The following is a 15249-nucleotide window of genomic DNA, read 5'->3' on the forward strand; positions in this document are numbered from 1 at the left end:
TTGCGTATTATAAAGATAATATAAATTTGCAAAACATAGGCAGCGATAATCACGATTGAAAATATTTTTTAATATAAAATATTGTATATCGCAAATCTTATATTCACTAATAATTTCTGTACTTTTCATGCAAAAGCTAAAAGGCAAAGCTGAATGGTTTCTTGAAAACTTAGAAAATTCCACATATACTCTATGTTAAATTCAATGTAAAATTATATATACGACAGCTAGAAAAGCTCAATTGTCTTTCGAATCTAAAAGACACATGGGCGTATGTATAAATATTAACCGTATAATAAAATCGTTATTTATTCTATTTTAAACTTATTAAATTTGATCAAATTAATTCAAATTTTAATTATTGTTAAATGTTTCTCGCACATACAACTGTTCGGAAATACATATACTACACTGGCTACTTGTTATAAAAGATCCAATCAGATATTCTACTTATGCTCTCCACGAATTTCATTAAAAATATTTTATTTTACGGTTCTCGCGTTGACGGTAGTGACATTTGCGGCTCTCTGTTCTCTGTGCTTATTATCTGCAAGTGGTTTATTATAGTGGAGTGCACCGGTAAACTGATACGGAATGGCGGACGACATAATGATCGAAACGCAGCTGATTTATGTAATTTGCCGTTGTTCAAAGGTACATAAGCTGAAACCTGTCGCAATGACAAATAAGCTTATCGCATATTCAAGCGTAATGGATTATACTTCGTATCTATCATAATCTATTATAGATTTTAAAAGAGAAATATTAATGGAGTGATCGAGAGGTTCATCATGTTTATAGTCTCCATCTTGTCCAACTATATGAAATAAACAGATATAATTTTATATGTCATAATTTTTAGTTCCATGATTTGTTAAAAGTATGTATTTTACAATGTTTTATTGTTATAGTGATAACATTTATTAAAGCTGATTAATTGTACATTTGTTCCGCAAAGATTCACTAACAACTTTTATTCATTAATACAGATTTATATTTATGTTTATATTTAAACCGGAAAAAATTTAGCAATGTAACTTTACAATTTGTTATAAACTGCACATTTGTTTATTAATATCATTATTTTCCAATACGTAATACACAAAAATAATATCGAAACCAAACATTATGTACAAATGTTATGTACATTTTTTTAATACAATGAGTAAAACATAAAATTATTCATAAACTATTTACAATAATTAAGCCATAAATTTAAAGCATGATATTCAAATATGATTAAATTTTAATGTAATTGATTCTAAACAATTATTTTGCTGAATTAATAAATAATAACAAGTTATACGCATTAAGCAAAATCAGATTTAAGTAAATACTTGCACCGTAGAACATATAACCGACCTAAAGCATAACTTTCTTAAAGGCCAAGAGTGTTTGCATAAAAAATCACAATAAAGTGGTTGGAAATAAATTTAAAAAAAGTAATTTTTTAAATTCATCCTAAAATATTGTTATTTATCCGCCCTTTCTTTTAAATACAGGATTTTAAGATAATTAATAAAAAAAAATTTTAAATCGACAAAAGTTAGATTATTATTTGTCATTTTCCTTTCATATATAATTTTCCATTTTAAATTACCAATTTAAGCTTACTTTTAATGTATATTGTTCTTTCACTTTCAATTGTTTAAAAACAGTAACTCTTTTATTTTTATTAAAAATAATTTTTAATCGAATATCTAACAATAATCTAACAATAAGAATAAAACGATACTTTAATTTTTATAGAAAATTAAATATTTTTATGCTTTTTAATATATCTATCATTTTTGTGTAATTTTTAATACAAATAAGTTATTTTATTCGTATAATTGCTATTTGAATTTGTTAAATAATCGTGAATTATAATACACATTCATTTTAATGGAATATAATTTATGTTCCAAACTCTTCGATTGATTAGCATTTCATACGAGAGAGAATGAGACAGTTCTGGGGCACTGTGCTCCAGTATCGGGTTAAGATCGCGTTCGAGGGAGACCCTTGTGTGTTCGCGACGTGTAAATGTGGCAGGAATTAATTGCCAGCTCGTCGCCCGAGAAGTGCTAGCCGTCGCTTTTACGATCAATTTACCGTCCGGGTTTGGCAGTACCCGGCTCGACAGCGACTGCCACTCGCCCGTGTTTCATTAACAGGACAAGAAGCGGGGTCCTGACGGGGTACGTCGGATTTCCTGCGAGATGACGGTGGCAATGACTGTTTGCGGGAACAAGGCATTTCGATTACCACAAACGGCCCTCTGGTATCTCAGTACGAGGACCTACTGTCAGCTTTATGTCAGCACAAATTCGTATGCTCACAGGTGAGTACTACACAGTTGGAAAAATTTGTGTACTTTTGTGAAACAATCTGCTGGTTAAAGTTTTTGTGTTAAATAATCAACAGAATAATAAATTTCTTTTGTTAGTATAAAATAACAATTCAGGTAATTTCTTTAAATCGACCGTGACTGGCAATATATAACGTCTTTTCGATATGAACATTGAAAAACCGCGTAAGCCAACTTGGTTTGTCGAATTCACACAGCACTTTTTTCGGAACAATCATCGAGACATTATTAATTTCGACCACGGGTTTTGGTCAGTTGATGTAATTTCTAAATTAAATAATTTTAAATTTTTATTGCGAAAAATATTACCCAAGCCAGGGTTTGAACCTGGAATCTCCCGTATACCGTACGGGTGTCGTGCCAATTCGACCACTGGGGCTGTGGTAATATTTATCGCAATAACAACTATAAGTTGAAAGTGCCCCAGTGGTCGAATTGGCACGACACCCGCACGGTATACGGAAGGTTCCAGGTTCAAACCCTAGCTGGGGTAATATTTTTTGCAATAAAAATTTAAAACTTTTTAATTTAGAAATTACATCAACTGACCAAAACCCATGGTAGAAATTAATAATGTCTCGATGATTGAACCAAAAAAAGTGCTGTGTGAATCCGACAAACCAAGTTGGCTCACAGTTTTTCAATGTTCATATCGAAAAGACGTTATATATTGCCAGTCACGGTCGATTTAAAGAAATTACCTGAATTAAATAATCAACATATTTATATGTGTAAATATAACACATGTCTACTATGTTAACTAAACTTATAAAATGTAAAATTATTAAAATGATTTAAAAATTATGTTAAAGTAACACAATTTGTACGTATTTATTAAATATGTTAAAATTTACAGAAAAAGAGTGTTGATTTTACTCTATAAAAGTTGTCTTTTTGAGTTGTTACATTTGTAAAGTGTAAAAAGAATACTTCTTATGTGTTAATTTCATCATAAAAGTTATATTAATTGTACACCCAATTAACTTCAAATTATAATCAAAGTCACATTTCTCTTTTGTTGAAATATCAACATAGTATCAGTGTTATCATTTAACACATATCTATATTATGTTAAATAAATACAAAATTTTAAGTGGACCGTTTGGGACAAATAATTTATGTTAAATTTAACACAAGTTTTTCAACTGTGTACACTAATTGAAACAATTGCATAACAGTACATATATCACTGAATAAAGTCATAAATTGTTTTAATGTGTGTTATCATACTATTATATGATGTTGTGAAACTTTCACGTAAAAAAAAATATATGTGTATGTGTACATATATGTGTAAGTGTATGTATGTACATGATCCTCCTCTGAAAAGAATTACAAATCCGATCTTAATTAGAATTAAAAATCGAGTCAAATGTAAAATCTGTTGAATCTTCAAAAATGCAAATATTATAGATATTAAAATACGCGATAAATTGCTATTATTATTACAATTTAATACTAAATATAAAACTTTAGAAAAAATCAATAATATACAGTGTATAATCTTCAAATTTATAGAAAATAAAATAAAGATAAACTGTAAAATCATAATAATATATAGCATGCAGCATTAAATAAAAATATGCACTAAAAAAGAACATTATTTCTGAAAAAAAACATTGTTATTCTAAACGTATTTAAAAAAAACTGAAATAATATTAAATAATTGTGCAACCAAAACGGATAAGTTAATTCGTGTATATTCTTGTCTTTGAATTTATCATGATAATTAAAGCTCTTAAGATCGTAGCTCAAGAGCTCGCAGCAATTAAAAACTAACAAAACTTGCAAATAAACTCATTGAAGTTACTTCACTTTCTCGAGTTGCATTTTAAATTTCAAAAGATGGATAAAAGTTTTTTGAAAAATATCGTGCTGACATTCCGCATGTATTATAACTTCGTAGAAGCATTTTACAAGAACAGGATGCAACGACCGTAAGAGTCTAAATATACTTAATATATACACGTGCGTATTACACGAATGCACTCAGAGCATCTCTTCCGCCATATAAATATAATTTTCAGAAAAGGCCCTGATGCTACGAAAGCCCATCGTATGTAAAATTCTACGATGAGGACGTGGCAGGGACACGATGCATTATTTAATAGATCGGCAAAGTGCAATGTGATCCTATTATCCGTCGCTAGTATCGCCTCTATAATCGTCCCTAAGAGAACTGCAATCGCATTGAATAGCGCTTCGACACCATAACGGCGTAATAACTTTATTGCCTGGAGAATATATCAGACGTATTTCCTTAATACATATATAATGTATATTTCATTTTATTACAGTGCAATATGCTATATACATATATATTCTGTTTTACTGCTAGAATATTTATATAGTTTATTCTTAGAAAATGCGCACTTTTTTTCTTTTATAATTTTGATTGTATACGGCCTTGATCTTTTAAATAAAGATTTTATCAGTTTTTATATTTTTTCTAATTTTTTAATCTAAAAAATCAAATAATTATATAAGTACCAAATTTTTGTATAAGTAATAAATAATTGTATAAGTACTAAAGATTATTTGATATAGTCTTTTCAGTCATTTTCAGATATAATCTGAAAAATAATATTTGACTTGATTTTTATATCCTAAATTATAATCTATAAAAAAATGTTATTTTTAGTTATTAGAAACACAAATATATATCAACAATAATGAATTAAATAATTCTTAATCAAATAATTCTTAAAATAATAATTTGTTTGAATATAACTTTTAAGAGAAATATTTTATGTATTATAAAGTAGTAGTAAAAAATAGTTTGCTGATTTTTTATTATAAAATAAGATAATTTTCTAGAAAATTAAGTTATACACTAAAAGAAAAATTTTTGGTATTTGCGACTATAATTGCATAGTAAAATAATTATGGTAGGAGTTACCATTTTACAGTTATTATTGCTATAATATTAGTAAGTATAATCTTACAATAGTTGCAGTTATCCCTATTGGGGACAACTAAAAATTATAGTAAAAATTATAACTAAAAATTATATATAGTAAAATTATGACAACTATAACTATTGTAAGGTTATATTTACTAATATTATAGCAAAATAACTATGAAATTAACTCCTACCATAATTATTTTACTATGCAATTATAGTCGCAAATACCAAAAATTTTTCTATATCAGTGCATGATTACCGGTACTGCACAAAAATTTTGAACAAAACAACTGATAATCTTTACGGTGTTTTATCGACGAAACTTTCCGTATCAGACGCAGATCTTATATGCAAAAGCTAGCGTGAGTAAAAAGTAGTAATATTAAGATTATCTATTAAGAAGTTATTTTACATTCATTGTACGATCTATTTTATACTATAATATACTTTGTCATTATAATGTGTTTGATTAAGATATCTACATAACTTGAAATTTCGAAGAGAGAGAAATTGGAATAACAGTTTACCGAAACCAAAAGTAGCATTACACTGAAAGGCATTTCACGTTGAATGAAATTTGTCACGCAAGCACTAATAGGAGCAAAAAAAAACGAACAACCATGAGTTCTCCGTTAAGAAAGCACGGAACGTAAGAATCTTTTATTAATTCCGAAAGGTTTATGGGCGTTGCTATTACAGTTCATTTCGCCATCGTATCTGCATATCATACAGCAGAACTCAAAGAAAAATAAATCGGTATGGCACTTGGACTATTTCATCAGAAGAAAGTCCGTGTCGGATAATATCGCACACGCGAACAGTAATATAAGCAGAAAATAGCGATAATGAGTTAAGAAAATAGTAACAGTACAAAGCACACGTAATTTTGATTTGGCAAATATTATCAAATTAAATGCGATATATAATTATAAAAAAAGAAACATTTTTATATGTATAATATATATCCATATATTAATCTCTGTGATCTTCACGGATATCACGTTCACTCGTTGAATTCATTCTCCATGTAGTCACTGAAAATGCGTAAAGAGAAAAAAGGATAGGCAAACATTCGTTGTGCCAACAGAATTTACCCGAAGGAAGATTGAATGGTAAGAGCCAATAGATTGTACAACTGTTCGTTACGCGGCTAAAATGAAGTTGAAGAATAAGCGGAGAGTCAATAGCGACAGATGAAAGAATCCATCTGGTCAGTTACTTTATTTCTCACTTGTAAATCCGAGTATAAAATGGCGCACGAATCTTCAATTAGTCGCCAATTTTGCCAGTGTCAAATTAAACTTTCCACCGAATAAAACGAGTGCTTACATGTCGAGATGAAAGAAAAGGCACATCGCATTATAATAGAAAATTATCACTCTTGAATAAAAGTTTGATAATGGATTAAAGATTATTATACTTCAACATATAGAAAGAATTATTCATTTGATCTCTTGTCGACTATAATAAAAATTTTTTGCAATTGATCAAATGTTTTCAGAGAAAATTATATACGTAATTCTTTAATTTTCTTTCTATTTGAAATCATATAATATCTGATTCATATTTAACATTCAGAAAGCAGGTTTTTTTTCTTAAATATATGTTTAACATATAATTGGATACAAAATATAACATTGATTTTAAAACGTTATAACATTTCGCTGTCCTTTAAAGATTAAGGAGCGTAATAAAAAGAAATACGTCTTTTAAAATTTCTACACCTATAAAAATATATTTTATTTGTGTAACATATACTATACATATATTGTCTCTCAATATAAACGTTATAGAATACGAGTCGCTGTAATAGATTGTAGAAATTTTTCAAATAAAATTGTAATTACGAAATGTCCTTTTTCTTTTTCTTCTTTGTTTACAAAATTAATTACTTTTAGTTAAATATTTATAGCAGGCTATTATTTTTATTTTGCAATTATTTCTATTTAATGTAATACTCAATATTGATCAATGAAATTATTAAAATGTTCGAAAAAGAAGAAATGTCACTGAAATATCAGAATAATTGTGTAAAGCTCCAACTCTCGAGACATATTCTTGCGGATTAGAACGAATTACAATCAGCTGGTACTTCTACTCGACTGCACATATATGACATGTAATATCTCGCGCATCGGCATTTGAGTAGGCCGATAATACCTCGTTCGCGCCGGAAGAGCGTTATAACGCCTCCTGTTATTGATAGATTGATACTCGCGATCACCCTTGTAACGAGATAGCCGACGTTAAATACCCGTGAAACGCGAACGAGCCGTTGCCGTTTGTCGTATTTTAACGAGCGGCAAACTCATCTGCCACCGAAGGCGACCGTTATTTCTACCGCAGATTAAAAATGAATGGTGGACACTGTATCGTTTACCCATGTCGCGTATTGGATTCTCATGACGAATATTGAAATATTGCTTGAGTTATATTGTCGAGCAAAACATGAAGATAAAGAGTTGCGTTAAAACAAAAATCAAAGGTAAATTTAAATATGATAAAAATTTGTTAATATTAATGTACAGCAAAATGAATTATCAGCATGCAGTAATTTAACTTCATTGACAATATAATAATTTTGTCTTTATCGTAATCAAGTTATAGACAACAATTTTCACAAAAGAACAATTTTCTTAAAAGAAATTCTTTTATATCATCTTTTATTGCATCATAATAATTAATTAATAACAATTAATATTAATTGTATAAAAAATGTAAAAAATTATTTTTTTATTTTGACGTATGGAAAAATTAATTTTTCTTTTGTGACGCTTGGAACATTTATTCATTTTACCCTCCAAACACGTTCGAATGACGTTGGTTACGACGAACAACGGATCCGTAGTTATACGAATATACGAAGTCAGGATCGAGATTGCGGAGCAAATATTTACTCGTGTGTCCTAACACATCGCTAGTTAACCGGGGCACATCAAAATCAATCTTAGCTTTACAGGATAGTAAAAGTCCGTTGCGCGATTAATATGTTTGGCATGAGCGGTATAGATCATGAAAGTGTAAAAAATGAGAGAAATACGTGAAGGACAGAAGAAAGTGCGGCATCACAATAACAACAATGGTAAATCGATTCTTATAACCAAAAGGAATTAACTAGTCAGAAGAAGATTGTAATTCATTATTAAAGATATTATTGGTCGTACAAGTAGAAGCGCAGAATGAATGCTTGTGTGAATATATGTACATACAAGTAGTAGATCGCAAATTGCAGAAATTAGATTGATCGTTGTTATATAATTAATATTGTAAATTTTGTTATTAATTTACAATTAAATGTAACGTCTAAAAGAAATATTAGTAAATTTTTTCAATTCCCGTTTGCACTTCGTGTTATCGCAAAAATTACGATTCAATTTAATTAACAATAATAATACAGTTGTCTCCAATTAATTTGTGAAATTAAAGTGTCGATTAATATTTACGCCAAGGAAATATTTTGTGCGTTGGTTTAAAATCACGACAATAATAAATTATGAAATATTATAAGAAATTTTCAAACGCGATCAAACATGACGTGTCCTTAAGGATTAACGATAACGATCGGTACCTTGGAATTCGATCGTAGCTATCCCAACTGGTAAGGCAGTTGTAACTACTGTATCTGCTAGAAGTCGTCATCGTTAACGTCTTGCTCGCTGAGGCATCTCGGATCCGCTCAGTCGCATTATTCCACAGTGCCACCACGAACGTCCTCCATCTTTTCACTATATCGAAACTGGCGCTCATATAGTCGGGAGTACGGAATCGCTATACACAGTCACAGGTACCTTTCTTGCTCCAGCGCAATTATCCTTCCTCTCGTTCAGTATTTTCCCATTGGCCCGGTATTTTCTCACCGCTGTGTGATGAAAATTTTCCGTTTTTGTCTTCAATGACGAGAACCGTCGGGACGATGAGCGGGAGTTCTGAGTGCTCCAATCGCGGTTGTAGCGACATATGTACCCCTCTCGGAGCAGAGCGACGTAGTTACAGTCTCGTAACACGCACGATCGCTCGTGGCAAGGGTTAACGAACCAGAAAGAAACTTCTAGAACACGGGCGCGCCTAACCGCGTTCGGTACTTGCACGATACACGTAGAGTACTTCCACCACCCCTTTGCATTCACCACCCTCTTCGCCGGTGTACACAATCCACGAAGATATACCCGTAAAAAAAATTACATCGCAGCGTAAATGATCACAATGATCGGAACCGCGTATAAAGAGACAGCAGAAAAATACGACTAAGCCACTAGAACTTGGACCACGTATTTCGCTACTTCGCTGTCTAATTGGACCGCCGTTTTTGAATCCTTCCTTGTTAAAACGTTTAAATGTCAATTACTTCCTATGCTGCACTTAAAATTATCCATCATTCTGGACGACGCGCCGTAACTGTGTGCGTATCGTACGTACGTGTATGCGTGCGCGTTGTGCGTACGCGTATTAAAAATATTCTACGTTTTTTGGACCCACCAACCAGCGTGCTCGTTAAGTATCTCGTAATTAGAAGGAAGGTGCGCCCGCTTGTTTACTCATCGCACAATGTCGGACGTCATATTTCCCTCGCTTACCCTCCCGTTTTTTCCCCTTTTCTCCTTTTCGCTGTTCGTTGATATTGCTCCCTTAATCGAATACACTTAAGCAAATTCTCCGGATCTCGCAATTGTAATCTACTTCTTCCTCGTTGCTGCGATACTAATCTTGTCCCTCTTAAGAAAAGATCTCGTTGCTATCCTTAAGAAGAGTGTTTTATGCTATCTTAAAAAGAAGGCTTTTTTTGCAAAACCTTTTCACTCAGACACGATTTTTTCGCATAAAAAAAATACCCGCAAATATATCAAACGGAGAAAAACGCTCTATGACGCGTCCCAAAAAAAAGAAAAACTTTCACCACGCGTTCGCACGAACGATGAATGATTATAGCGAGAATGTCGTAAAGAATTTATTAGTTTGGAAGGAGGGCGAGAATGATGATGACGATTGACATCGTGATGAGACCGATTCCACAAATAGCATCAATAAACCACGACGCGTCGTTAGAGGTTTCTGCGGAGGTCACGGCTCGCCGACGTTACAATAGCTCGCTATAATCGCACTGTAGTCACCCAAGGAGACCGATGCCGTTTCCCGAAATTCTCTGAGTCGAAACTTGAAGACGTCAAAACTCGTTGAAGTCTCCTCGTGGAATCGCTTTGTAAGAACATTGGAAATCCCTTTGTAGAAGATTTCCTTCTTTTCGTGGTCCACCGCGTCTTTTTCTTTCCGATGCCACCGCCAGCTCACAGTTGTCTCGTACAGTCCCGAAGGACATTCTTGAAAACGGTTCCACATTCCTCCCGCGAACTGACATCCAACATAATGTCGTGCAATAAAACGTTCTCTCTTCTCTCGTCAACAATCACGTTTATGTTTTCCTGGAAAACGTTGGTCCTGTTTTCAAAGTTTTGCTTTCGAAGCTCCTCAACATAATTGTTGGTCCTTTCTTTACGAAGTTCCACCGTAGAGGCTTCTTGGGAATTCCGCTCGGTCTTACTTTTAAATTTACGATTTCGAAGCCTCTTGGGGAAGTGCTTGGTCCTATTACTTTGGGAATCGTTTCTGGTATCACTGATTGCGGAGCGATTCGCTTTGAGTGACGTTCGCTGTCACAGATGCGGTTTCACGCGGTCTTTCACAATGAGGCAACGGGACTTTCTCTTCAGGTACCGCATCTTCCGAAAGCTCCGCTACCTCTGTCCGCTTGCGTCCGGTGCGGGCCGTCGTTTCACTGAGAAATAAAGCGTTGTCGCGGTACCATCGGCCCACCTTTCTCGCGTGCGCACGAGAAGGGTGCTGTCGTACCGCCGGCCTGACAGGTCCTTCCCCGCGAAGGCTCCGCAAGCACAACGCGCTTCGCGTGGCCTGGCTTAGCGCCGACTAGCGGAATCAGCCTCAAGCTCACCGTCGCGACGACGCGCACCCCTAGCACCGCGCAAGCTCCGCTCTTCGTCACCCTCTCCTGATTCTCCTCGACAAACTACCCGATTGCCTCCCTCGAAGGGAAACCGATAAACAAAGAGTCGCGGTAGGGGAACCACATCAAAAATAGTAATTCGCACGACTATAGTGTTCAATGCGATTTCGAATCCGTCGCGTTCTCTCACTACCATCTATCAATTGACATATAAATTGCGGAAGAGTTATAGGTACAATTATCTCTCATATATATTTTATCATTATTTAACGGAATTAAGACTTGAGAATCTTCAAAATTGTATGTCTGGAGAGATATTTTTTCGTATATAATATATGTTTCGTATATTTCTTGTATACGAGTAATTCTGCTCATTGATTATTGATAATGTTGGAAACCATTATTCTTTATTTCGTGGAAACGTTGAGAAGGCAACTTCTCATCAATTTTGTAAAGCTATAAATAAATAAAGGTAAAAGAAATGAAAAAAAAATGTATTTTTTTAAGGTTGTCAGTTTAACTGATCGCAGTAGTACAATCTAATAATGAATATGAATTATGTATGCAACGATTGAGTTTATTAAACATGATCAAACGTCATATTAAATTGATGTACATACTTAATAATTTTTGTCTTTTAAACAATAAATGCGGATATATAATATATCTTTAATTATGGATTTAATTAGACTTACGGACTTGTATTACAATAGTTTCTGCAATTTTTAAATTGTAAATTTATTTCTGATATTATCATCATAATCAGAAATGATAACATCTTTGCTGAAGCATGTCAGTCAATTAATGAGTTTAGCCTGTTAGTATAATATCATAGCATAAGACAATAAGGAATTATTTAATATCCTCGCAAATGATAAATTATCCCGTTTGCTATAATGCGGTTTAATATTAACGCACATTTACCAACCAGTTATATTGAAACTGTTTTATGCTTTTATGCTAATACACTGTACGTAGAGTAATCTACTTCATATTAGAGCATTTTAAATATTTACTATAATATTTTTTTGTAAACAAATTCATATAAAAAATGGTTATAACAACGACAAGAATAAATATGTATTATTTCAACAAGAGGTGTGATGAGCGAAATAAATGTCGAATTTGTGATGCGTTCTATGAGTAAGACGCGCATATACATATATGTACATATAAGCGCGTAATCCATCTTTTACATATATGCAATCGACTAGACGCGATTCCGCTTTTGAATGATATAAGAACTTTCAGACGGATCGATGATTTATGATTTGACTGATGATCTTTGCTTAGCGAATGGTTTTTCCTTAAAAATATAAATATTTCATGTTTAATACAATATGGTATAAAAATTTTAAAATATTTAAAATATTAAAAAATTATTTCAAAGTAAATGCACATCAATGTAAGGCGTATAAATGTATAATAGATTTATTAAAAGATGTAATAAGTCCACAAATTAATGATAATAGCAACGGTTCAAACCCTGGCTAGAGTGATATTTTTCGCAATAAATTCTCTACAATGATTTAAAAAAGGACGTATATTAGCATTAAAAGTTAAATTGATTATCAATTACAGTATATGGATATGATGTTTCAATAAACTAAGTTTCAAGCCGACAAATAATCGGCGCGCAGTTTACTGCGTTAGAAAAAGTATACAAAATTCTCACAGAAATATTATTATTAAGCTACCAAGATCCAGCCCGACCGAAGATGGCATCTTCTCTATTTAATTGTAAGATTCATATCGGTCGAATTTCATTTATTATTATTATTATTATTACTATTATAGTATTTGCTTTTGAAAGATTAAGAAAATAATAATTATATAACTAATTGCTTATTGTAAATCAGTGGTAAAAAAAATCCACTTTATAAAATAAGAATATTTTATACTCAATAAGATCCTCTGCCTTTTAGATTTTACAAAATAAACGTGTCACTTTGACAAAAATATTTTTTAGCATTAAATAGAATATTAAAAGCAATATTTAATATAATAAAAAATGGTGACATTTTATAGTAATATATTTTCTAGTATAAATATATAAATATTCAATTTGTGTATTTGTAATTGATGATTTAATTATACGAGGATTTCATTGAAAGAGACGCGACACTTCTATAATGTGAAATATACGCGCACTCTAAACTTTTAAAATATTCTTTCGTGATTGCGAGTGTTCCATATATCGTAAAAGTCTCACTAATATATGCAAACGATGCACGTAAATCAACGCATAATGTATAAAAAGAATTCTCGAATATCGAGCATTTGCAAAAATTCATTTCACTGAAGGTTGAATACATTTATCAAATGAGTTATACAAGTCACGAATTACTTGATATTAGACCAGAGGTACATAAAATTTTTGATGAAATTAATGTAGTTATATCTAAATCCAGCTGTCAGTCATTAAACTTCTAACTCCAGAGTTATAAATAATTAAAATTATAGTTTAATTGTTATTTACTTATTCTCTAATTTTATAATTTTTTATTAAATTATATATTAAATTGTGAGTATTTAAAATATCGGTTATATAAAGACATAAAATTAACATTAGTAAAATAGATTTTAATTAAAATCGATATTTTTATCGCAATTTTAGTGTTAAAAATTACTTTATAGTGATACTAACAACATAGTTTACAAATTTTTTAAATGTCTGCATTTTATTTTAGATAAATATCAGTGAAATATTTTTTTTGTAATTTATCTAGTAACGTTCAACATTTTTTATCTTTAAAAGATATATTAATCTTATTAATTTAACATTTAAAACTTTTTTATATAAGAATATCTTTGTGCCTAACGTATATAAATTTCCGTCACGAATAAAGAATGTCTTCGGTCAGCAAAAAAGTCAAACTTTATGTGGTTACCGCATGCAAGATTAATTCTTGCCTCTCTGGGTTCTTTACCGAGGCCACTTCAAGTTTCACACCGCGTCATGTATACACATAAACGTTTGAAATTCGTCGGGTAACCTAGGGTAGCCTACCGGGTCTATAGCTCTCGTACTCAAAATATCCCAATGTAAATTTATGAGTAAAACTATTCTGGTCGTAAGGTACTGATATCGTTGAACGTGAAACATTGACGCGTGACGCAAGGATATAGCGAAGAAGGAATAGCTCAACATTAAGAGCAGCTTGAAGGGTGCTCCGCCACGAGGTATGCATAAGAAATTTCCTCGCCAAGTCTCGTGAAAATAATTTTCAAAACCAACTGCAGCTCAAGATTAGTTTTACTCGTAGATTTATATTGCATCGTTTTAAGTAAATTGACCAGTCCACAGAAATATAACTTTCTATCTTGTCTCCTAGATTGTACAATAGTTTAATAATAAAAAAGTAGACTTGAGATATTATGTACAATTTAGATACAATTTAGATACAGTCATAGCACGGATTAACACATTCTTGACAATTAGCGTATTGATAAATTTCTGTAAAATGAAAATAATTTTATGTGCACAATGTTAACAGCTTTCATTTGCCACTCCAATTTTTATACAATACTAGACACCACACGCTTCGCGCGCGCTATTTAGCTTTAACATTACACACAACTGTCAAAATATACGATAACAGCTGCTCATGAAGTAAGCGTAGCGAGAGAACTAATCGGCATCGAGGAAAAACGACAACAATAAACTTCGATAGATTTGAATATCGACTTTACAACCTATTAGAAGTTAGCCCCCCACTTTTAGAATTAACATATTTTCACGGTTGTGTTGAATTGTGCTAGGTTTGTGCTATATTGTGCTCGAATATTATAACCATAATATGAAAAATACAAAAAAAAAATTAAAAAAAAAAACGAATTTTTAGGTCAGCCCCTCACTTTTCGTTTTTTTCAATTTTTTGATTGTGCTGAGTTGTGCTAAGTTGTGCTAACATTGTGCTAAAATATTATTTTTAAAAAATAATAACAAAAAAGTTACGATAAAAAAATCATTTTTGGATATAATTTATTTTAAACAGAATAATAAATTTCTTTCGCCAGTATATGGAATAACAATTA

The 15249-nt window shown here is 31.7% G+C and overlaps 1 protein-coding gene across 12 annotated transcripts in view; it reads right to left on the minus strand.

The window, feature by feature from the left end:
* Nucleotides 1-15249, minus strand: part of LOC112457807 (potassium channel subfamily T member 2) — a 247764-nt gene that overhangs the window by 124829 nt on the left and 107686 nt on the right. Inside the window, exon 1 of one of the 12 annotated variants that reach the window (XM_025021060.1) lies at nucleotides 8824-11118. The exons of the other annotated variants lie outside the window; for them this stretch is intronic. Within the exon in view, the coding sequence (XP_024876828.1) occupies nucleotides 8824-9002 (179 nt within the window). The 5' untranslated portion in view covers nucleotides 9003-11118. Of the gene's footprint in view, nucleotides 1-8823; nucleotides 11119-15249 lie in introns of those variants that run through there. 12 annotated transcript variants of the gene reach the window in all.

This window comes from Temnothorax curvispinosus, unplaced genomic scaffold (assembly GCF_003070985.1).
Source record: "Temnothorax curvispinosus isolate PA1 unplaced genomic scaffold, ASM307098v1 QBEX01008326.1, whole genome shotgun sequence".
Lineage (NCBI taxonomy): Eukaryota > Metazoa > Arthropoda > Insecta > Hymenoptera > Formicidae > Temnothorax > Temnothorax curvispinosus.